We start from the raw sequence: 23033 nt of genomic DNA on the forward strand, positions 1-23033 counted from the left end.
CTCTAGGTAGGTACTAGCTACACACACACACACACACACACACACACACAATTTTTGTATCATCCCATTGAGCAGATAGCGTGCTTTGTAAAGGCAGGCAGACTTGTTCATTTCTGTACAGTGCCTGGGGCAGTAGTTTTTCTGGATGAATGAATAAATAAACAAATGAATGAACCTCAGGATTCAGTAGTCAAGCTGTCCTGTTTAACTTTCAACGCAGCACGCCCATGTCTTGAGGCCAGTTGTTAAAATCCATATGGTAGATGCATTTGGTATGACAGGAAGTAATTAAAACAAACCGTAAATATGGATTTTAACAACTGGCCTCAAGACATGGGCGTGCTGCGTTGAAAGTTAAACAGGACAGCTTGACTACTGAATCCTGAGGTTCATTCATTTGTTTATTTATTCATTCATCCAGAAAAACTACTGCCCCAGGCACTGTACAGAAATGAACAAGTCTGCCTGCCTTTACAAAGCACGCTATCTGCTCAATGGGATGATACAAAAATTGTGTGTGTGTAGCTAGTACCTACCTAGAGTACTGAGTCCATTTTGCAACAATAGGCAGAAATATATATAAAGGAGTTATTTTTCTGTCCAGCAATATCGGGCAGTGAAACTTTGCCAGAAGTCAGTACTTCAGGTAACAGAGGATAATCATTCTTAAGAACCAATTAAAAAATTGTAAAAGAATGTTTGCTGGGAATCACTCCAAAATATAGTACTTACTCCTCTGCCTTCCTTTCATTTGGTCACGATGACCCTTGACTACAGTTGCTTTGATACAGGGAGTCAGGGGCCTGGGAGGTTTTTGTTTACTTGTGTATTTATTGTATGTCAGAGTTTCATCCTTATTGCTATGTGATTTGGGGCCATTAACCTTGCTAATTGTGCTTCATCTGTAAAAGGAGGGGGTGGACTTCAGTAGAAGTTCTTTAAAGGCCTGTTCTAGCTTTGACGTTTGTTGCTTACGTTGTGCCATCAGTAAAGTCTCAGTGCCTTTACATCGTGGAAGGTAGTGTGCCCCCTTGGGAAATGCCCATAGTATGTGAAGACTTGGGACCCTGGTTAGGATCAAGGCTGTGCTTGTTATAATTGTGTCCAAGGTACCTGTAAACATATTCTGAGGGAGGCTGTGCAAAGCTCTTGGAGGTTTCCAGGTCATGAACTTGTCAGCCTTTGTGAACTTGTCAGGATGCTCACAGGCTTCTTTTTGTTTTATTTCTCTCTTGCTCCTATTTATTTATTTGGCTTGTTTCTGCTTTCAGTCATAGTCTGGAAAATTGAGGTCACTTTAAACCTTATCTCTAGATAAATGGAGTATAACTACACATATACACCTTCCAATTGTGCTATTCTGAGGCAGAGGGAAATTTTTCCTACTGTGCATCTCTAAATTTCCAGAACAATGGCACAAAATACATTCCACTTTTCTGTTCATCAATTAAGTTAGCTTCTTCTCTGAAACCGCTATCAAGGAATTCAGCAAACATTTAGTAAGTAGGCACCTTCTCTACTCCAGCCCTGGGAGAGTTGCTGAAAATAGAGAGATGAAAAGCCTGATCCCTAACAGGGCGAAGTTCCCTGGTATGTGCAGCTCACTGGTATAATGTCATGATACAGCCCTGCATGGCCCACTGGTCTCACCACACTCTCTCATGGGTTTGTCATTCAGATGCATTTTTATGTTTTGCCCCAGATAAAGACCTAAAAAGTGCAAGTGAAATCCCACTGTTCTGTTAAAATAGAAAATATATTTGATGTTGCCTATATTTATACCTTCTCCACACATTTGATAATTAAAGGGTCATTGTTATTTGCTGTCATAACAATATGATGTAATACACGATTACTGTGGAAATCTTGGAAAATAAAGAAAACTTGGAAAATGGGAATAAAAATCTGCATGAGTTGCTCCACTTAGAGGCAACTACTGCCAACATTCTGGCCTATTTCCTTCAGGTCTATATTCTTACTTACTGACACTTTGCCAGGCACTGTGCTAGTGACACTGTAATGAATGACTGCATCCTCCCCTCAGAGCTCACAGCTTGGAGACCTTGTGTTAAGTGTGATGACCTGGAAGTACAACAAGAAAGTAGGGGGGCTTGACCTTGGGGCACTTCCATGGAATCTGGGTTTAGGAAAGGGTTTCCAGAGGGAAAGGCATTTAAGTTGAGACCTAAAGAATCATGGAAAGTTGTCCAGGAGATGGGAAGGATGGCAATGGGGGGAAGGTGTAAATGAAACATGGCTTTGGGGTGACTGGAGAGCAGAGGGCTGAGGCCTTCAGGAGGAGGAGTGATAAGAGATCGAGCTGCAGAGGTAAGCCAGGCCCCAGGCAAGCAGCTTATCAACCCAGTTATTACTATTCTGTAATAACTTTGGGTCTTGAGTCTTTCTGGTTTTATTTCATTTTAGATTCTGCACTTAATACCATAGCATAATCTTGTTTTATATTAATATAAATGATTTTAATGGATATATAATATTCTCCCAATGCACGAGGCATCATTGACTTAACTGTGCCCCTTTTGTTGAAGATAAATCTACCAAAATTTAAAACAAAAAAAAGAGCCTTTTTTTTTCCTTCTTGCTTCACATTCCACTCCGCTTGTAGTTCTCCACGGTCTCCAGGTAATGGTAAAACTGGAATACTCTAAGCAAGATAGATACATTCATGCTCTTTTACCCCAAATCAGAATTTGGACCATCAACCAGATGCCACTGCCTCATGACTCCTGGCAGCAGCTGTTAAATTGCCTTCCAGCAGTAGAATCAACACAGCGTTCATTTCTTCCTCTAAGCAGCCCACTCCTGCATCCAAAGAAAGATCAATGCACAGAACCAGTTTCTAGGTAGTACCAAGTCCCCTCTTCCTTCCTCTACTGGTCTCCCCCTACTCCCCCTACTCTAAAAAAAAACTAGGATCAGAATCAGTTGACAAAATACAGCCTTTTATTAAATAAAACACTTTGGAAGAAAGAATCATTGCAGACGAAAATCGTGTATGATGAAACACTCTTTGATCCCTCTCAACCCAGGAGAGTTACGAGCGCTCATTCATACCTTCCTTCATTCATGTATTCAACAAGTACTTACTTGGTGTTAGGCCACCCTCTGAGCGCTCATTCATACCTTCCTTCATTCATGTATTCAACAAGTACTTACTTGGTGTTAGGCCACCCTCTGAGTATACAGTAAGGGCCAAAACCAACCTGGCCGCTGCCTTGCAGACCCTACAGCTGAGAAAAGAGTCTGACATTCCACAAATAAACATATCGGCAAGCATTTTATGACCTGTGGTAGTAGGTGGTGCTATGAAGGTAAATAGATGTGAAGGGAAAAGCATAGCAAATCTAAGGAATTGGAAGGAGGCTGTGGGTGTGCACAATGAGAGAGTGGGAGAATGTTGTCAAATGAGCAAAGGAAGTTTTCTCATTTTTTTTCCTCTTTCTCCTTAACATAGCCATAGAATGTCTTGTGGGAGATGGAGTATTTCTGCCCATTTGGAAATCAAAAAGTTCATCTTCAGATTGGGTGGGCTTGGCAGTGGGGCAGGGGAACACTTCATGTCACCTTCGATTCCTTCAGCCTCCTATTTCCTTTGGTCTTTGAGGCCCTGAGGGTCAGTAATCTGGTCTCGGGAAAATTAAAATACTAAAAGCACACATGAATGAAGAAGTTCTGTTTATGTAGGTGCCATTTATGTACAGCTCATTGATTTCCCTTCTGTTGGTTGTTCTTAAAAAGTATCTTGTGAAGATAGAATGTTATTGTTAGCACAGTTGTTAATATTAATGTTATATTTGTATTAGTTTGTTCTCATGCTGCTATAAGGACAGGCCTGAGACAAACCCAGGTAATTTATAAAGAAAAGAGGTTTAATTGACTCACAGTTCTGCATGGCTAGAGAGGCCTCAGGAGACTTTCAGTCATGGCAGAATGCATCTCTTCATAGGGCAGCAGGAGAGGGAAGAAGGCACCTCTTCACAGGACAGCAAGAGAGAGAATGAGAGCCGAGTGAAGGGGGAAGCCCCTTATAAAACCATTGGATCTCATGAGAACTCGGTTACTATCATGAGAACAGCATCAGGGAAACTGCCCCCTTGATTCAATGACCTCCTACGGGGTCCCTCCCATGACATGTGGGGATTATGGGATTATAATTCAAGATGAGATTTGGATGGGGACACAAAGCTAAATCATATCAATATCCAACGCCCGCAGATTCTTAGAGAAATAAGATTACCTTTAGACTATATTATTGATGTACTCTGCCTAACCAAATCAGTTGGAACTCTTTCGGTTACAAGTGAGAGAAAATCCAACTCAAGTTGGATTAAGCAAAGAGGTAATTTGCTGGCTCATATGACTCGATAGTCCTGGGCTAGGGTTAAGTGTCAGGCGCAACGTAATGTGGGGGTTAAACAATATTATTAGCACTCAGCACAGCTCTGTTCTTCCCATGTGTTGACTTTGTTTTCGGGGTCAGAAGGCAGCTGCTGCATCTCAGCTTAAAATCACGTAGTGAAAAGGGAGCTGAATACAACTAGTGCCCACCCTGGGAGCCGAGGGTGAGGGGTGGAAGGAAATCCACCCAGTGTATATGGCTGAGGGTGAGGGAGGCATGGACCTTGAAGAAAATGCAAGGTATTAAACTTTTCTTTTTTGGAAGAAAGGTAAATCCTCTAACAGTCCTGCCCCCTAAAAAAAAAACTATACCTCAAACCTAACTTTTGATAGGACCCGTTTATGTTACTTGATAGAATAGAAACTCAGAGAATGGGGCTTTGTTACTTTCTCAGGAAGCCGAGTTACAAGTTGAACGTGGACATCCTCCTTTCTTTTTGTATCATTTATTTTCAACCTAACAGAATTTCCTTGAAGTGTTCTGATATTTGCTGGGCTCCCTTACCCAGCTACCAGTACCAATCCAGACTTACTCTATTTTTATGGATCTTATATCATTTCATTGAGACTGGGAGGAAGGGACGTGTCACCCTAAAAACTGAGTCTACCGTTTTTCGCTCATTCAACTTTGAAACATAGCTTGTCTTGCTGTTTGCAGTTGTGAGGGAGTGAGAAATGTAACATTTTTTGCAAAACGTTTCAAATACTGGAGACTCAGTAACATCCCATTTCTGGAAACCCCTAAGGGAAAGGAGGAAGCAGTAATGAGCAAAACCCTCCTGGGGAAAAGAGCACCGGGGATGAAGTGTGAGTGGTTACTCCTCAGTGACTCAGGGTCCGAGCAAGTCAGGGCTTCTGAGGGAGGCTGCTGCCAAGGGCTCTGACTTGCCTGCCCCATGGGCGAAGGCTTGCCTTAGCCACATACTTTACTATGCCCAGACAAAAAGGAAATTCATGAACAGAGAGCATGTCAAGCGTATGGCCACTGCCAAGAATGAGAGTCAGAATCTCCCAGTCAGGCTTCTCCTTGACCCTTCAGCTTTCATGAGGGTGCAGCCAGGCCAGGTGAACCAACCTGAGCACCTCTGTGTACAAGCCTGTGGTTTGCTCGGGAAAGTGAGTGCTTGCAAGGGCTGCTTATGGCTCCTCAGCCTGAATGAGGATGCCCATTGTAAGAGAGCTGTGTGTATGCTGTGAGTCTGCCCATCCAGGTTTGCAGGCAGAAGATACGTATGCCTTCTTTGGAGGGGGTGGAGGCTGGACGTGGCTTTCTCCAAACTGTTTTACTTTATTTTTTCCTGTGATGTCCGTCCAGCCAGCCTGCATAGCATCTGCCCTTTCCGGTCAAGAGGCTTGCCGGAGAAGATACTAAGGGGCCACATAACGAGGGCGGAGCCACACAGTATCACTTAGAGCTTAAGGACAGTCAGCACCTCTGGACTTAGACTAGATAGAACATGATACAACAGAAGAGAAACTCATGGAATAGGAGGTCTTTGCTACTTTCTCAGGAAGTTGAGCATATTCCTTTCCCTTGGTGCCAAATTCAACTTAATTTATGAATTTGACTGAGCCTGACACCTTACCATACCTTGCCCACTTTCAGGCAGACCATGCACCAACATGGGGAGGCAGGCACTGGAATACAGAAATGTTTGCTGAGGCCGTTTGATGTGCAGGAACATCCAAAGGATAAGCTTGGGGCCCTGATTCCTTTACTAACTAGGTGGGTGGCATTGGGTGACTTTCTTCCCCTCTATGGGCCACATTCTCTTTAAGAGTAAAATAGGTAATAGTCAACATGATTTTCATGGCCTTGTATAACTCTGACCCGCTAAGATAGGACAGTGCATAAAAACTCACAGTCACCTAAATCACCGTTCTAAGAGGAAACGGGAAAATGTGGCACCATTGGAAGTTCTCTTTCTCTCCCTAGGGCCATTGCACAATGCTAGAAGTGATGTCTGTGTCTCCCATGATACAGTGAGCACCTCCCTGATGGGGCTGGGCATGGCATGGGGCTGCACATCAGCATGGAGGCCTGGGCTCCCTTTGTACTGGCAAAACACCTGAGGTTTGCTTGGATTCAGGGACCATCCCTAACCTGTCACCATGTGGGAGGTACCACATGGAAGACACAGAGATATAGAAAATACAGTCTCCAGCCTCAGGATTTCTAGCTAATCTCAGCTTCTAGTTACTCAATGCTTCTCCTTTTTATTGTTTACTTCTAAGGTTTGCACATGCTGTGGCCTCAGCCTGAAATGCTCTCTTTGTTGCCCTGTTACTGGGACTGCTGTGTACAGCTGTGCACGTTTCATGCCACATAATTCTAGATCTATGTACATAAATATATATGATGCCCTCAGAGATGTGCAGTGTACAACTTATACAACTGCACAGCATGGCTCCAACTGCCATCTCCACCCCATTTCCCCTATCTGGGTGTAGCTCATACTCATCTCAGTTTTCAGCTTAGTCATTACCTTTCCTTCCCTTCTGACCATCTTCCTTTCTTCCTTCTCTCCCTCTCTTTCTTCCTGTCTCTCACATTTATTGACCACTTACTTTGTGTCAGGACCTGTGCTAGAAGCTGGGTATACAACTGTAACAAAAGAGAGTCCCTGCTCTTCTGAAACATGTATATTGTTCTTCCTCCAGGAAGCCTTCCCTGACTGCACCATAATTATATCAGGTGCCTGCTGACTGACCAATGAACAGCTCTCACCTGGGGACCTTGTGCCCTAGAATATTGTGTCTCTGGTCTGAAGGAAGTCTGAGGGTAGGAGGGGCTGGGGGAGACTGAGCTGGAACTCCATTCCTTCCAGTTTCCTGTCCTTAGGAGTGCCCTGGGGCATTTATGAAGCTCATTAGTAAAGTAGCAATTAATGTGGGGCCCAGAGCGTGGCTTCTTCCTGCCAGGGAGGCCACAAACTTCCAGAACATCCCAGGGAGGAATGGGGCACCACCCAGGCCTGCCTCCTGGGGCTGCAAAACAATCCCTAATGAGTCCTCTCCAGGGGAGGGTGAAGTCACCTGCAAGGAGGCAGCTGAGCCGAAGGTGTTCTCCAGGAGGCTTAAAATAGCCGGGCTCCCTCCACAAATGCCTTCCCAACACTGTTTAGGATGGCAAATGCCAGGAAACTAATGAATCTGAGCTTAGTGAATTAATTGTTGATGAAATAATGTGAATAGTGTGCTTCCTGTTCATCAGTCTCTACAGAAATTAATTAGCCCCACTTGGCAGCAAACAGGATCAAATTTTCAACTTAATTTATGAATTTGGCCAAACTGTCTATGGGAAGTCTTGCCTGGAGGACCTTCCGTGGCTGCTTCATGTCCCAACAGGCCTTGCCTTTCATAGAAGACATGATTGCTTTAAGAGAGTCCCAACCAGAGAAAGGGACGATGGAGGAGGAAAGAGGGGAAGGTAGGACTGAACACAGGCTTTGATTGTGAGGCTCCAGCCAGACCCACGCTTCCTCCTGCCTTCCTGCCTCAACTCTCCCCGGTGAACCCCTCACCAGATGAAGGTCTGTTAGCTGAGCTGGGGGATGATGACTCAGAGCAATGGGGCTTTCAGGCAACGCCTGAATTTGGTTTTAATTATGCTGTGCTGTGTGCATGAACTAAAATTGCAGGATGATGTGAAAGAAAAATACATCTAATAAGAAGTGTATTTTTTGGACTTTTTTTTAGTTCAATGTGATTTTATTTAAAAATGTGTACAGCTGAAGGAGGGATCTGATCTTTTTGTTAAATGAAACCAATTTTCACAGTATATATTTGGCCATTTTAGCTTTGTAGTGAATAATAACAGAAAAGGAAGTTTCTGTTCAAGATCCTCACTCCAGCACTCAGCCAGGTGCCTGGCAAGATGACACATTTCCTGGTCTGAGGCTCACAGCCAATCCTCTCACCCAAGTGGAACACCAATTCTCCTCCAGGCATACACACACACACATGCGCACGCGTGCGTGTACACACACACACACATCTTATTTTCACTACTCTACACAGGGCCCTGAGAATCCTTAATTTTAAAGTTGGGCGAAACATGAAAGGATTCCTTAACTCATTGTCTGCAACAAATCCAACTACCTTTTTACTCTTAACAGTTGCAAGTATAAAATACTTGAAATTTACAAGATGCTCCATTTAATGGAACAACTCAAATGCTATTAGGTCAAGTAACATGCTTTAATATTTTTAAATGTTACTTAAAACTTATTGAGACAAGATAGCAGCACATTCTTGGTATTATAAACTCCTACTGATGACTGCTACTTGATGGCCAAAAACATTTAAAACAGAGAAGAAACCATACTGGATACAACAATGTCTGCAGGGAATGTCATGTTTTACATTTTGTTAACTGAAATTAAACCTGACAAAAAACCAAACATCTACAAACCAACACCTATGTCATTTTAAATGATGAGGTAGATTGTTTCCTATGCAGTAAAGTGAAGATAACAAAAAAAAATTTCATACAACTTCCAAATCCTCTTTTAAAAAAAGTTTGGGTTATAGTCATTTTCACAAACAAGACATTCATAAACTATAAGGTGGAGAGGTCATACTCAGGCAGGTTCTGTACTCGATGTGTTACTTGGAGATTCAATAATCAGTCTTGGGTCAATTAGCTCTCTCCAAAATACAGTGATCTTGCTCTCCTGTGTCACAGTGTACTCCACTACCTCGTTTCCATTTTCATTGTGATAAACCAAATCAAATTTCCCAGGTTCTCTCAAGGCAGGTAAGGATGAAAGAATTTCTATATCTACTTGCTGGGTCTCTGGATTGTGACTTAATATTCTTCCTTCCTTGTAATCAGAGACATCAGGAGGGTAACTGGATGTTAGTTCCAAAAGCTTAAATGCAATCTTTTCTCCAACTTGAGGGGCAGCTGCTAACAGTGGTAACAGACTATAGTCCTTCTTGTGTGTCTCTACCAGATTCTGGATAATAGTAGATGAATTTGTTATCACGTCATTTAATTGCTGTCACCTCTGGTTGTCAGTGTTTCTATTTTCAACACAAGAAACAGGATGCCCTCATCCTCAACCTCTCCCCAGCATGCCCCGTCCCTTAGCTATCTTCCAAAAAAAAGGTTCTCTCCTCTACCCCATCCTCTTCCTAAACTAGTGGGGAGAGACACACTGGGAGAAGGACCAGGAGCCTGTCTGCCACCATTTGAGCCAGAACGCCTCCATCCAGGAGCACCTGCAGTCTGTGATGACAGCCCTGGGACTGGACAACCTCTTCCTGCAAAAAGGCCTATTGTCTTTAAGAAATCCACAGCACACTCCGGGGTGCTCGATGACATCAAGCATTGGTCATCTGACTCTGAACTAGAGTCTGAACTAGAAGGTGTTGTTCCAGAGGTCTTGCCCTTGCTGGGGGTATGGCTAAAGCCAGGTTTTTTTTTTTTTTTTTTTTTTTTTTTGAGATGGAGTCTCGCTTTGTCGCCCAGGTTGGAGTGCAGTGGCGCGATCTCGGCTCACTGCAACCTCCGCCTCCTGGGCTCACGCCATTTTCCTGCCTCAGCCTCCTGAGCAGCTGGGACTACAGGCACCTACCACCACGCCCAGCTAATTTTTTTTTTTTTGTATTTTTAGTAGAGACGGGGTTTCATCGTGTTCACCAGGATGGTCTCGATTTCCTGACCTCGTGATCCGCCCGCCTTGGCCTCCCAAAGTGCTGGGATTACAGGCGTGCCCGGCCTAAAGCCAGGTTTTATACCAGTTTGTCTGCAGTTGTATTTTTGGTAGAGGGTCCTTCCTTTGATAACTCAGTTGGTAATTTCTCTGAGGAATTTCTGGCCTCCAAAGTGACTTTGCTGGGACCATCACTATAAATTCATCACAAGACTCAGACTTCGAGGGGGAACTGGGACTCTCGTTTGGGCAAATGCTTACAATACCTTTCCTTTTGGCTTTAACAAGGCTGTTTCTAGCAGAACTTTTTGGAGAACTACATCTCTGATTGGCCCAGTCTTTTACTGCCTATATTTTAGGAGACTTGGGATTCTTGGCCTTTTTTTTATATTCACATTTCTCCTTTTTCTTTGGGGATTTTCTTTTGGTCTCTTCGTTATCATCACCCACGGTGCCACAGGTTGTTTTCTTTTTTCTTTCTTTCTTTCTTTCTTTCTTTCTTTTTTTTTTTTTTGCTGACAGTCTGATCTGTGACAGCTTCTGGTTCCAGATCCAAGAACTTCTCATTATTGTTATAGTTTTCTTGCCTCTTCCAATGCTCCTTTGAATATTTGTAATCTGGTTCAGTTTCTTCATCCTCCTCTAACTGAAATGCCCCTTCTTTGCTTTTCTAAGAGATAAATTACTGTCCCATTACTGATGACTACAGGATTCTCAGCGGCTTCTCTCTCTTCTAATTTAAAGCTGAGGTAGTCGTTGTCTCTCACCAGGCGCGCGCTCTTCGGTGGCGGGCAGGAGGCCCCCCACTAGGTAGAGGCTTAGGAGGGCCCCAGAACTGAAGCCGAAGCGCTGGTGGATGAGACTAATGAGATCTGTGATGACTCGGCATCTGTTCAAGTCGACCAGAAGCCAGAAGGCCGTACAGTGCGGGGTAACTGTCGGTGGATAATCAGATTGAAACCATAGCCTAACGATCTCGGAAGCTGCCATCTTGCTTGGTGCTCAGCCGAAGTCGAGAGATATTTTGGACTATTTTTAAATTGAGTTTGGGGGCCAGGGGGCATTTTCTTGAGTCTGGAGAGACTAATGTGAGGAATCGGTTCCTGTGGGGCATGAATTAGAGTCTTGATCCTATATGCCCCTGAGTGGAACCCAGAACAGCTGCTGGCTCTCGCGAGTGAGCAATCAGCCCTTGTCACCATGCAGATCAGGCTCTCTGATTGGAGCTAGTATGTTCAGAAATCCCAATCAGACATCCCTGCTGGGCAGTCAAAAATCCTGTGTAGGCCGGGTGCGGTGGCTCATGCCTGCAATCCCAGCACTTTGGGAGGCCGAGGTGGGTGGATCGCCTGAGGTCAGGGGTTCGAGACCAGCCTGGCCAACGTGGTGAAGCCCCATCTCTACTGAAAAAACAAAAATTAGCCGGGCGTGGTGGCAGGTGCCCGTAATTCCAGCTACTCAGGGGGCCGAGGCAGGAGAATTGCTTGAACCCAGGAGGCGGAAGTTACAGTGAGCTGAGATCGTGCCATCGCACTCCAGCTTGGGGAACAAGAGTGAGACTTCGTCTCAAAAAAAAAAAAATCCTCTGTAGACTACCACTAAGCAGTGACCCCAGCCTCTCCAGTCTTGGCTTATGTGACAGAGTGTGTGAATGTCTATCTGTGTGGTGTACATGCTTTTTTTTTTTTTTTAAGATGGGATCTCACTTTGTCCCCCAGGCTGGAATGCAGTGGCATAATTACAGCTCATTACAGCCTCAATCTCCAACCTGTCAGGCTGAGGCAATCCTCTCACCTCAGCCTCCTGAAAAACTGGGGCCACAGGGACGTGCCACCATGCCCTGCTAATTTTCAAATATTTTTGTAGAGATAAGGTCTCGCTACGTTGCCCAAGCTGGTCTTGAACTCCTGAGCCCAAGCAATTCTCCCACCTTGGCCTCCTGACATGCTGAGGTTACAGGCATAAGTCACTCCATCCAGCTGGCACATGCTTTTTTATGTTCCAAAACACTCGTTTTATCATGGAAAGCCTGTGAACCACTGAGTGAAGATAGGAGGGAAAGGTATAATGGAATGTGTTATAATCTAACCAGAAAGTTCTCACCAGCCTCAAGAGTCAGGAAAGGACTAGAGCCCCTGTGTTCCTACTACTTAGAATCATTTCCAAAACTTAGAATTATTCAGTAATTCAACCATTTATTAAACCTTGAGGATACAGCAGGGAAGGTGCCCGTGAAGCTTAGAGTTATTATGAACACAGACCTAAGCTTTCAGTTCTGGTTTCCTATTCTATTAAAACTTAGGCACACATACCCCTGGTTCTAAAAAATTTTTAAAGGTAACACCCCCACAAAACCAATAAATACTAGATTATGGGATAGATACTGGAAAGAGAACAGGCTGTAGGGATAGGCTGGCTCTTCCCCTTACTAGCTATGTGACCTTGGACAATTTATTTAACCTGTTCTTTGGCAAAATGTTCTTTTTTTTTTTTTAATTTGTGATGTTATTACCAGCTCACTCAGGCTGTGTCTGCCCTTTGTTTACCTTTGTTCTCAAACTGCCAGATATATCATTCCATGGTTCTTTCAGGTAGCTTCTTGGGAGAAAGTAGATTGCATAAACAAAGGTGTGTATAGCGACAACTCAAGTTGGAATGGATAGGAAAGCATTTGATGTGCTAAGGGAACCAAAGCATGGTCTTCCTTCAGCCCAACTTCCCAGCTAAATTGACAAGGCACTGTTCTGTAACAAATGTCCTTTACTTTCTTTCCCCACCCTCACCCCCATTCCCATGCCTTTACCCACTCAGGGTCTGTGGCCTGAAGCTCCATTCCCTGCCTTCTCAGATGAAAAGGCTGTCAGGCCCAGCTCACATGCTACCTCACCTCCATGAGGGCTTCCTCTATGGTATTCTCTAGAGGTAATTTCGTTCTCCTTTCTGGCACTACATCACTCTTGAAATGCAGCCATTTGCATACTATCTCACCTACAAATTGCAAAGTCCGCAGGAGAAAGACTGTGCATTCTTAATCTTCTTTGTCCTCTATTGTCTTAACACTGAAGAAGGACTCTGTCTTGTTTGTTCTGTCTACATCACCCTGGGAATATTTGAGAACAAATTACTGTTTACAGAATATGATGAAATTTAATGACAGAGGTCTTAATGTTAAGTCTGATTGTGCTGAATATGTAAACATTGTTCTTGACTGAAAGCAAACAAGCAGAGCGATTCTCTTTAGTGCCCTATCGCTCAGAAATGTGACTTGTTAATGTTTCTCTGTCTTTTCTCCCTCCTTCCTTATTCTTTCTGCTATTTACATATTACCCCAGCATGGAAAATGGAGACCAGGAGTTGACAGTAAGAGCCCAGAGACCAGGGTTCAAATCTCAGCTCTGCCCCTTACTAGCTGAGTGATCCTGCACAAGCCATTGAATTTGCCTGGGCTTCAGTTTTTGAACTGTAAATAAGGCCATCTGGTTGCCTATCTCCAGAATGGCTGTGAAAGTTCAGTGAGATGGTGTACAAATGAGTACTTCAAAATGGTGCAGTTTTTACCATGTAAACATCATTGAGCTGTACAGTTAAAATGTGGATGTATATTTTAGTGAAAGCTTTTTTTTTTTTTTTTTTTGAGACGGAGTCTCACTCTGTCACCCAGGCTGGTGTGATCTCGGCTCACTGTAAGCACCACTTCCTGGGTTCATGCCATTCTCCTGCCTCAGCCTCCCGAGTAGCTGGGACTACAGGCACCCGCCACCACGCCAGGCTAAATGTTGTATTTTTTTTTTTTTTTAGTAGAAATGGGGTTTCACTGTGTTAGCCAGGATGACCTCGATCTCCTGACCTCATGATCCACCCACCTCGGCCTCCCAAAGTGCTGGGATTATAGGTGTGAGCCACACGCCCAGCCAGTGAAAGGTTCTTTATAGCATTTTGTTCAGACAATTTCAATTGCGTGGCTATTAAACTGATTGCTGAAGAAAATGGTGAAAGAATGATTTGAAGCTAGCTTTAAGTCATTAATACAGTGTTGAATAGATACTGAGTTTATATGGGAACTAGCCAGTTCACTGTACTGAGACAACTCCACATTTTGTTCATTATTACTTCCTAAATCTCAGTGTTTTAATTTTACCCTATTCAAATACAATAGAACTACCTTTTGGTAATCCGGGAACTTGTATTTGAAGTCAAATTTAGGAGCTCTTTGTGGAAAAATACATGATAGAGTAAAGGATGATTTATTAGGTTACTCATAAATTTTGTCTTTAAAATACTGTCTGGGATAGACAAGCCATTATAATTGTTTGGTTTTGTTTGTTTACTGCTCTAGACTCAGTGCTTTGCACAGTGCCTGAAAAACTGTCCTCATTTACTTGAGAACTAAGGGGTACCCAGGACCCAGGACTTTCAGTGTTAAAGCCGGGAAAGTCCCGGGCAAACTAAGATGGTTGGCACGTGGAAGATGCCGATATATTTGTGAAAGGAAAGGAGGGAGGAAGCAAGGAAGGCAATGCATTGGTAAATAAATTTTGGTACTATAGAATCCTCCTTTCCTTGAAATTTTCTAGAACTGTATGTCATGTGTGCCTATTTTAAATGTTTTAGTATTCATGTTCAAAAGCCACTATACTGCACTTTAAACACCATTATCTGGTAAAACGCCCTTCAATGAAGTGGTTACTGTTTGGCAAATATTCCATGGCTAGGACCACAGGCAGATGTAAAGATGTGGAAGCTACACACTTTAGACCCAATTGTCCCAATTCTTTTCTCCTGACTTAAGGATTTAATTACTTTTAAAAAAAGATTTATAAACCAAAGTGAAGATACCCATGGATACTGTATTGTATCCAAGGACAATTAAATTCTAAATGCAGAGTTTGGGGTTTGATGTTGTTAAAGGCATGTAGGGCTGGAAAAGACCTCAGAAACCCCTCCAACCCCTTCTGTTACCAAAGGGTAAAGTGAGTCCAGGGTGGGCCAGTGCTGGCCCAGGTCCCCTTGGCAAGTTGGTGGAAAGGCTGGACTAGAATGATCCTCTGCTTTTCTCTGTAGGGTGCATGCCACATCTTTCTTTGATTTTCCTGCATTTGTCCTCCTTGCCTTCAGCCTATGAGCACTTTGGATCAAATTACAAAATCACTTGTCAGATTTGAGGATTTCCTGTGCTTCAAGGGCATGCACACCTATTTCTATTTCAAAACTAGTTGTTCCTACCTGACCCAGCCTCCTAAAAACTTTCCAAAAAATTGGGTACTGTACAGGTCTAATGAGGGTGCCTGAGAATAAGCAATATAAAAGCATTTTATCCATTAATCTCCAAGTGGGTTTCTACTCCTCATTTGAGGGTAAACATTGATGAATGGGGTCCAACAAATGGGCTTCCCTCTGAATGTGTGACTCTGATATGACTGTGAAGAGGAACAAGTGAAAGTGGAGTGAATATACAGAATAGAGGTGAGAACAAAGCACAATAGCAGAAAGAGTAATACAGCAAAACGAAGTCTCAAGACAAAAAGATGATAAGCTCAAAATTACAAGACGACTAATGAAGTACTAGACACCACTGTTATGGACTGAAAGTGTGTGTCCCCCTAAAATGTATTATGTTGAAGCCCTAAGCAGCAGTGTGTATTTGGAGATGGGGCTTTGGGGAGGTAATTAGGTTTAGATGAGGTCATGAGGGTGGGACCCCAAAGATGGAATTAGTGTCCTCAGAAGATAATGAAGAGAGGCCAGACCACCCTCTTTCTCTGCCATTTGAGAACACAGTGAGAAATGTCTGGCTGCAAGCTAAGAAAACAGCCAGACTTTGATCTTGGACTTTCTAGTTTTCAACACTGTAAGAAAATAAACTTTGTTGTTGAAGCCAATCCACCTGTGGTATTTTCTTATGGCAGTGCAAGCAGACTGATACAGCCATATACACAATTCTTCCAACACCCTGGCCTCTTAGCTCCTTGACTTCTTATTCCCTGTGACCCTGAATTCCATCCTACCTAATCACCCACTGCTATCTAAATCACCTGGACTAGGGACTCTCCACCTTCACTGCCCGTAAGATTCACCCAGAAAGTCTAAAACTCAACACCTGGACATCACCACAGCCCATTGGAATCACAGTATTTCACAGGGTAGAGCCTGTTATTTAAAAGTTCCCTGGGTGATTCTCGTGTGTGGCCACGATTGAAAACCACTGCAAACACACTCAAGCAAGTTCAAATCAATGAAATGACAACCTTATATAAAATCAGACAAAGAAGCCGGCATGGTGACTCACACCTGTAACCCCAGCAATTTGGGAAGCTGAGGGAAGAGGATCACTTGAGCCCAGGAGTTCGAGACCACCCTGGGCCACATAGTCTAACCCCATCTCTACAAAAAATACGAAAATTAGCCAAATGTGGTGGTGTGCATCTGTAGCCCCAGCTGACTACACCCAGCCAAGTGAGGCTGAGGTGAGAGGATCACCTGAGCCTGGGAGGACGAGGCTGCAGTGAGCTCTGATCTGACCACTGCACTCCAGTCTGGGCAACAGAGCAAGACCCTGTCTCAAAAAATAAAAATAAATTAAAAATTGAAAATAAGCAAAGAAAATAAAGAATCAATTATAGAAGAAATGCAAATGGTTAATAAATGTATGGGGAAATGTTCATGTTTAACTTCAATAGTGATCAGGGAAATGTAACAATAAAAAATATATTTTAAAAATATTTCTTACATAATATATATATTATAAATATATTTAATATATTGTGCCATTTTAATAATGCAAAAGCCTAGTAAATGTAGAAAGTTCAATAATTGTGGTATGTCCACATAATGAAAAATTATTCAGCTACTGATAGAAGGGAGTATAATTGTATGTATTGACATGGAAAGAAATATATCTATACACAAGTGTATGATATGAGGAATAAAACAAATCACAGAACAATGTCTGGTATAATCTTTCTTTTCATATTTTTTTAGAGATGGGGGTCTCACTATATTGCCCAGGCTAAACTTGAACTCTTAGGCTCAAGCAATCCTCCTGCCTCAGCCTCCTGAATAGCTGGGACTACCGGGACATACTATCAAGCCCAGCTAATCTCATTCTTGTTTTAAAAAATGCTCTCATTACATGCAGAGAGACACATAGACTTATAAAAGCATAGAAGACTGTCTTAAAAATCCTTTAACAGTAATTACCTTTAGAGAGTTGGAAAGGAAAGTGGGGACTTTCACCTTTTGCATTGTATTTTGTGACTGTTTTTACAGTAAACAAGCATATGCTATTTTTGTAGTGTAAATAGTCTGCTGTGAGCTCAAAGGGAGGCTTTACAAAGAAAAGCTTTCTGTGCCAGAAGGTTGGGGCCATTTCAGGGCCATCTTTTTACCATCATTTACACTTAAAAAAATCTTTCAGGAAATCTCACAGATAAGAAAATTTTGGGAAAGGTGTTGTTTCCTCCAGATTCCTTTTTAGAATTCTCCTCATTTGGAAAAGACTGCTGAACAGGTGATTTGTTCCTGGTACAGGAATTCCCAACCTGGATATTTTGCCATTGATGTTTCTGCTATGGGGACGTGAGGAGAGTCCTCCATTGCTAAAGATTGAGGAGGAAAGTAAGACTGTAAATGTGTCATAAACTGGGAAGAAATGTAGGAATGCCACAGAGCTGGAGACTGATGTTCAAAGCATAAGGTCTCTGTCAGAAAAAATAAGGAGGCTGGGCATGGTGGCTCACGCCTGTAATCCCAGCACTTTGGGAGGCCCAGGCAGTTAGATCAGGTCCACACTGAGCTCCTTGAAGTCCATGGCGGAACGGGCAGCCATCACCTCTGGCATTGAGGACCCTGTGCCAACGCTGCACCTGACTTAGCGAGGTGAGGAACACAGGATGGTGGAGAAGCAGTGGGCCAAAGAGGAGGGGCTGGCCCCTGACCCATCCTCACCACTGAGGGGCCAGACCCCCACCTCTACCCACAGACATCATCCTGAGCAGCAGCACATCAGCACCTCCGGCCTCAGCTCACCACCCCTGCAGCTGTCAGAGGTGAACATACCTCTGTCGTTGGGTGTCTGTCCGCTGGGCCCTGTGCCCCTCACCAAGGAGCAGCTCTACCAGTAGGCCATGGAAGAGGCTGCCTGGCACCACATGCCCCACCCCTCTGACTCTGAGCGTATCTGGTGAGGGCCATAGGGAAGGGGGGTGGGCTGGGGCTTGAGTCTTAGCAAGGAGGCAGTGGCTAAACCTGTGAGGCTGTGGGTAGAGTGCCAGGCCCCTGACTTGGGCTCTCCAATGAAGGTAAGCACCGCCCTGGGTCTTTCTGTACCACTTCCCCCGTGGGGATGCGGTTCTGAGCACCCTTTTGATCAGGGCAGGACTAGTAGGCAGCTGGCACTGACTTTCCTGTTGCTCCCACAGGCAGTACCTCCCCTGGAACCCCTGTCCCACGCCCACTACCACCACCAGATGCCACCCCCACACTCGGACACTGTGGAGTTCTACCAGCGCCTATCGACCGACACTCTTCTTCATCTTCTACTATCTGGAGGTACAGCAGGGCCCCTGGGGCAGCCTCGGGCCCCCCGGCTTCGCCGCCACCGCCACCGTCCCCCCTCCGGCTGGAGGGGTGAGGTGGGTGCCCCACTGCGACCACTGGGACCGTACCCGCTCCCTATTCCCAGTCCTGGCCCGCCCCCCCCACCCCCCCACCAATTCAACCTGTCCCTGTTCCCGCTTCCAGCCCAAAGGTGTTAGAACTGCTCGGGTTAAGAGCGAGGCCGGTCCACTGTGGCTCACCCCAGCCCTGCTTCCAATAGCTTACTGGCTAACCCATGGGGCACCCCTACAGCCCTGCTCCAGCAGCCCCTCAGTCTAGGCCGACCCCACTCCACTCTTCGGCACATTCTCAGGCCTCCCTGGAGGCCACTGGGGAACTGTCCAACCTCTTCCCAACCCCAGTGAGTCATGAGTGACCTCTACCCTCATCCCCACTTGGGAAGTTTTCTAAATTGCCTCCCCTCTCAGCTCTCATCACACATCAGTTTTTCTTCCTTCTCAAAGCTTCTCTGAAAGCAATTTTCACCTCCTGTCTCATTTTCCTTCTCCTGACCAGCACTGGAATGTTCTGTGCCCCCAAAGCCATCTCCAAGAGGATTGTCCAGCCCAACTGTGGTCTGTGGCGGGGGCCAGCGTTCAGCCCTGATGTCCTGCCCTGTCCCCCTGGCTCCCCACCCAGTTTGGGGGCCCCCTGATCCCCCACTCCACTGTTCCTCCCCCAGGGCACTAAGGCACAGTACCTGGCAGCCAAGGCCCTAAAGAAGCAGTCATGGCGATTTCACACCAAGTACATGATGTGGTTCCAGAGGCAGGAGGAGCCCAAGACCATCATTGAACAGTTTGAGCAGGTGAGGGCCCCGCCCCCTCTCTTCCCGCTGCTAGGGTTAGGATAGAGTCCTCAGGCTCCAGGAAGCCCCTGCTGGCCTCTGCGCCCTCGCCTCCACCTTTCAGCCGGGGCAGTCCCTCAGCCTGACCATGTTCTCCTCCCTCGGGCTGTCTGCTCAGCCTGGAACACTGCCCTCTCATCCTCCACTTGGCCAGCTCCTAGGCCTCCTGTGGGTCTTAGCCCAAATGTCCCTTCCTCAAAGACACCTTCCTGGTGCCACCCAGCCTGGTGCCTCCCCCTTGCAGTGCTGGGCACACTCGCTTGGGTGTGGGATTTTCCCGGTATGTTTCCCTGTACCAGGCTGTGGGCTCTGCTGCCCAGGGACCTCGATGGCCCCCATTTCACCTCCAGGTCCCAGCACCCAGCAGGGCAGGGGCTCAGTGGGGAAGCTCTTTTTTTTTAATGGGCTTCTCAAGTTTTAATACTGGGAAATTCCTGCTTCTTTCAAACACTCTGGAGCCAGCCTACCTGGGTTTGAGCCCAGTCTAGCTGGATGACTCTGGGCAAGTCACTCGAACCTCTGTGTCTCAATTTCCTTATCTGTAAAAATGGGGGGAAGAAGACCTACCTAATGCAGTTGTTATGAAGATTAAATGAGTTAATAACATGTAAGTACTTAATGGTAACTGCTACATAGTCAGTGTCATGGATTTTTTTTTTTTCCAAATTACTTTCAGTTGGTGTGTTCTACAGTGACATTTTTATCCCACCAAATACTTCCCTGAAGCCGAGCCCCTTCATGGGGATGAAGTATTACAAGGCCCTTGTCCTCAGAGAACTCAGTCCCCTCTCCTAGTTCTCCCAGGTTACCATCTTTGAAGCATTTAAGACATTCAGTCAGAACGTAGCTCCTCTCCCACTGTGTCCTCAGACATTAACTACAGACTTCCTGTCCTTTCCTGGTTTGGCCCAAAACCATCCTCCAAGTTAGTACATTTCAGGCCATCCAGTCATTCAGAAATTCCCACACTACTGCCGTCACCAATAAAATGTCCCTGCAGAGTGCTTGGATTTAGACTCTGAGCCTGTTCCATTCTCTAGAACAAGGGTGACAGTACCCGCTGCCTGGAGGTCTTTGTGAAGATTAAATACTAGGCTATGCATCCTGTACTCAAACGTGAGAGGTGCTCAAAAGCCGCAGCCCTCGAGAAAACGAAGGCTGTGCACTCACACCTGGGGCTGGGGCTGGGGCTGGGGCCCCGCTCTGGCAGCTGGCTTCGGTGGAACCTCTGCGGCCCCCTCCGTTTCCTCCTCGCTGAAGTGGCATGATAACATATCCTACCCAAGAAGAACCTTGTGAGGGTGGAATGAGAGTGTGCGTGCAGGGCAGTTGGCCCGGTGCCTGACACACCGACAGCCCTGAGAACTGTCCCCTTTGTCTGTCGGTCCGGCCCAGATCCCAGACCACCTCCTGGTCCACTCACTGACCGCCTTCTCCCCCGGCCAGGGCACCTACATCTACTTTGACTACGAGAAGTGGGGCCAGTGGAAGAAGGAAGGCTTCACCTTTGAGTACCGCTACCTGGAGGACCGGGACCTCCAGTGACACCGGCCCTCCCTCTACCCACCCCCTTCCCCGCATGCTGATCCCCCTGCCCAGGTGAGGGCCCTGCCCTGGAAGACTGGAGGGAGGCCCCAGGCCACGGGGCATCCCCCTCTCCCAGGAAGCAGGGAAGGGGCCGGGAGGTTTTCCTCTCAGCCCCACCCTGGGGGCCCGGGGGCGAGGGCTGCCCCCTCCTCCCCTCCCCAGTGAGGGACATTTTTTGGTAAACCTATTTTCATTTTGGAAAATATTTATGAATAAATAGTTTTATATGACGGCTGGCAGCAGCGGCCTCTCCTGTACCCCCCTCAGGAGTCAATGAGCAAAGTGAGGGTCCTGCTGGCGGGGGCGCCGGGCCAGCTGGGGGTTGAATTGGGAGTTGTACCGCCGCTTCCGGTCATCTGTCTCTTCTTCCGGCTGACCCTCCTGTAGTGCCCGGCCTTGGACCCGGGCCAGCAGGGCCTCTGCCCGAGCCCTCTCAGCTGCTTCCCTCCGAAGACGTTCAGCTCGAAGCTGGTCCAGGGATGGAGGCCTGCAGGGAGAGGAGTGAGGTCAGAAAGCCGGTAGCTCCTAGGAGGCCATTCCCCCAACCTCTCCCATAGAGGGAGCTGCCGCCTGGAAGCCCTGCTGCATCCAGTATGCCCCAGCCTCAGCTCTCAGGCCTTCTGGAAGAAGCCACTTGGTCCTGGGACACCATGGGCACGTCTCTGGCCTTCCCTTCTGTGGACTTTGGTCCTCCCCAGTCTTTAAACTCTGATGCTCCTCCAGGTCAAGAAAGCACAATGAGCAGCCCCCTGGCCCTCTATGGGCCTCAGTTTCCCTTTCTAGAGAAAAGAGTACAGGCAGTGTACCCCCTCTAGACCAGGGGTACAGCATCCTGGAGACAAGCCTGCTTTTACTGTCTTAACCCAGCAGCTCTCAAACTGTTTGGTCTCAGGACCCCTTTATACGCTTTAAAGCTGAGGACCCTAAGAGCTTTTGTGTAAATGGATTCTCTCTCTTAATATACTGCAAATCAGAAGTGAAAACTAAGAAAGTTTGGACACAAGCATCTGTGCCATTAGCCATCAGAACGAGGGTGTCTTCTCATCCCGCAGCCTCTGGAAACCCGCACTATGTGCCTGAGAATGCGAGTGAAAAAGGCCAACGGTGTTAGGAAAATAGGCTTGATACCACAGCACCCCGGGAAAGGGTGGCAGGACCCCTAGGGCTTCCTGGACCACATGTTGAGAACCACTTCACCCAGCCAGCCCTTCACAAGTCCCTGGTTGTCCTGACCAGAGACCCTGCAGTGCCCATGCTGGGCTGCTGCCAAGCCCTGCAAGTCTGGCCCCGGTCTACCAAGGAGGGTCTTCCTTCTTACTCCTTGGGTCGTTGCTTCTCAGACCCCTCCTTCTTTTCCTTTCTGCTGCAACTGCCTTCACCGCTGTGCCGTCTCTTCTTCCCCAGATGCTTCTGCATCTCCCGCAGAGGGTCCAGACGGCTCTTGATCTTCTCATCTGGGGCTGGGCCAGGCGGGGGGCCCCCTCGCTCTGGGGGTAGCTGGTACCAAGGGGGTTGAGTCTGTGCCTCCGCTGCACTCTGGCCCAGGTATGTCAGGATGCCCAGAGCTTTCTCTTGCCTCTCCTGAGGGGGCCAGGAAATACAAGAGATGGGATATAATCTTTCAAGGTGTCAGGTGTATCTCCCTGACATAGGAATCTAAGCAAACAGGTACCTAAGGCTTGTCATGAACCAGTTGTACCAGGTGCTGGGGATGGAAGACACCAACAGAGGCCAAGTTCCCCCTGGGAGGATAGTGGCAGGTACAGTAACAGCAGGGGAAGGAGGGGACAAGTGGAGCCACTTGAGTGTTCAGAGGCAGGCATCTTTGCAGAGAGACTCGAAGAGAAGCCTGAAGGGATCAAGCAAAGCAGAGGAGCCATGGGTGGGGTCAGCAAGTCCAGAGACAGCAGTTGAGTGACGAGCTGATG

General features: G+C 46.2%; 2 protein-coding genes and 1 pseudogene across 2 annotated transcripts; 1 reads left to right on the forward strand and 2 right to left on the reverse strand.

Moving 5' to 3' along the window:
- Positions 1-8948: 8948 nt before the first annotated feature.
- LOC117090558 lies at positions 8949-11066 on the reverse strand (annotated as a pseudogene).
- A 6899-nt stretch (positions 11067-17965) lies between these two features.
- On the forward strand, positions 17966-19920 carry LOC117090567 (CCR4-NOT transcription complex subunit 3-like). Its single transcript, XM_033222934.1, has 3 exons — positions 17966-18192; positions 18494-18623; positions 19354-19920. Exons 1-3 carry the CDS (start codon positions 17966-17968, stop codon positions 19522-19524), a joined length of 528 nt encoding a protein of 175 aa, XP_033078825.1. The 3' UTR covers positions 19525-19920.
- Positions 19921-20167: 247 nt separating this feature from the next.
- LOC117090563 (leukocyte receptor cluster member 1-like) lies at positions 20168-23024 on the reverse strand. The gene is made up of 2 exons (XM_033222932.1): positions 22424-23024; positions 20168-21592 (listed from the first exon to the last, which is right to left on the reverse strand). The coding sequence occupies exons 1-2, from the start codon at positions 22519-22521 to the stop codon at positions 21376-21378; spliced, it is 315 nt and encodes a 104-aa protein (XP_033078823.1). The 5' UTR covers positions 22522-23024; the 3' UTR covers positions 20168-21375.
- Positions 23025-23033: the final 9 nt, after the last annotated feature.

This window comes from Trachypithecus francoisi, unplaced genomic scaffold (assembly GCF_009764315.1).
Source record: "Trachypithecus francoisi isolate TF-2019V2 unplaced genomic scaffold, Tfra_2.0 Contig01034, whole genome shotgun sequence".
Taxonomy (NCBI): domain Eukaryota; kingdom Metazoa; phylum Chordata; class Mammalia; order Primates; family Cercopithecidae; genus Trachypithecus; species Trachypithecus francoisi.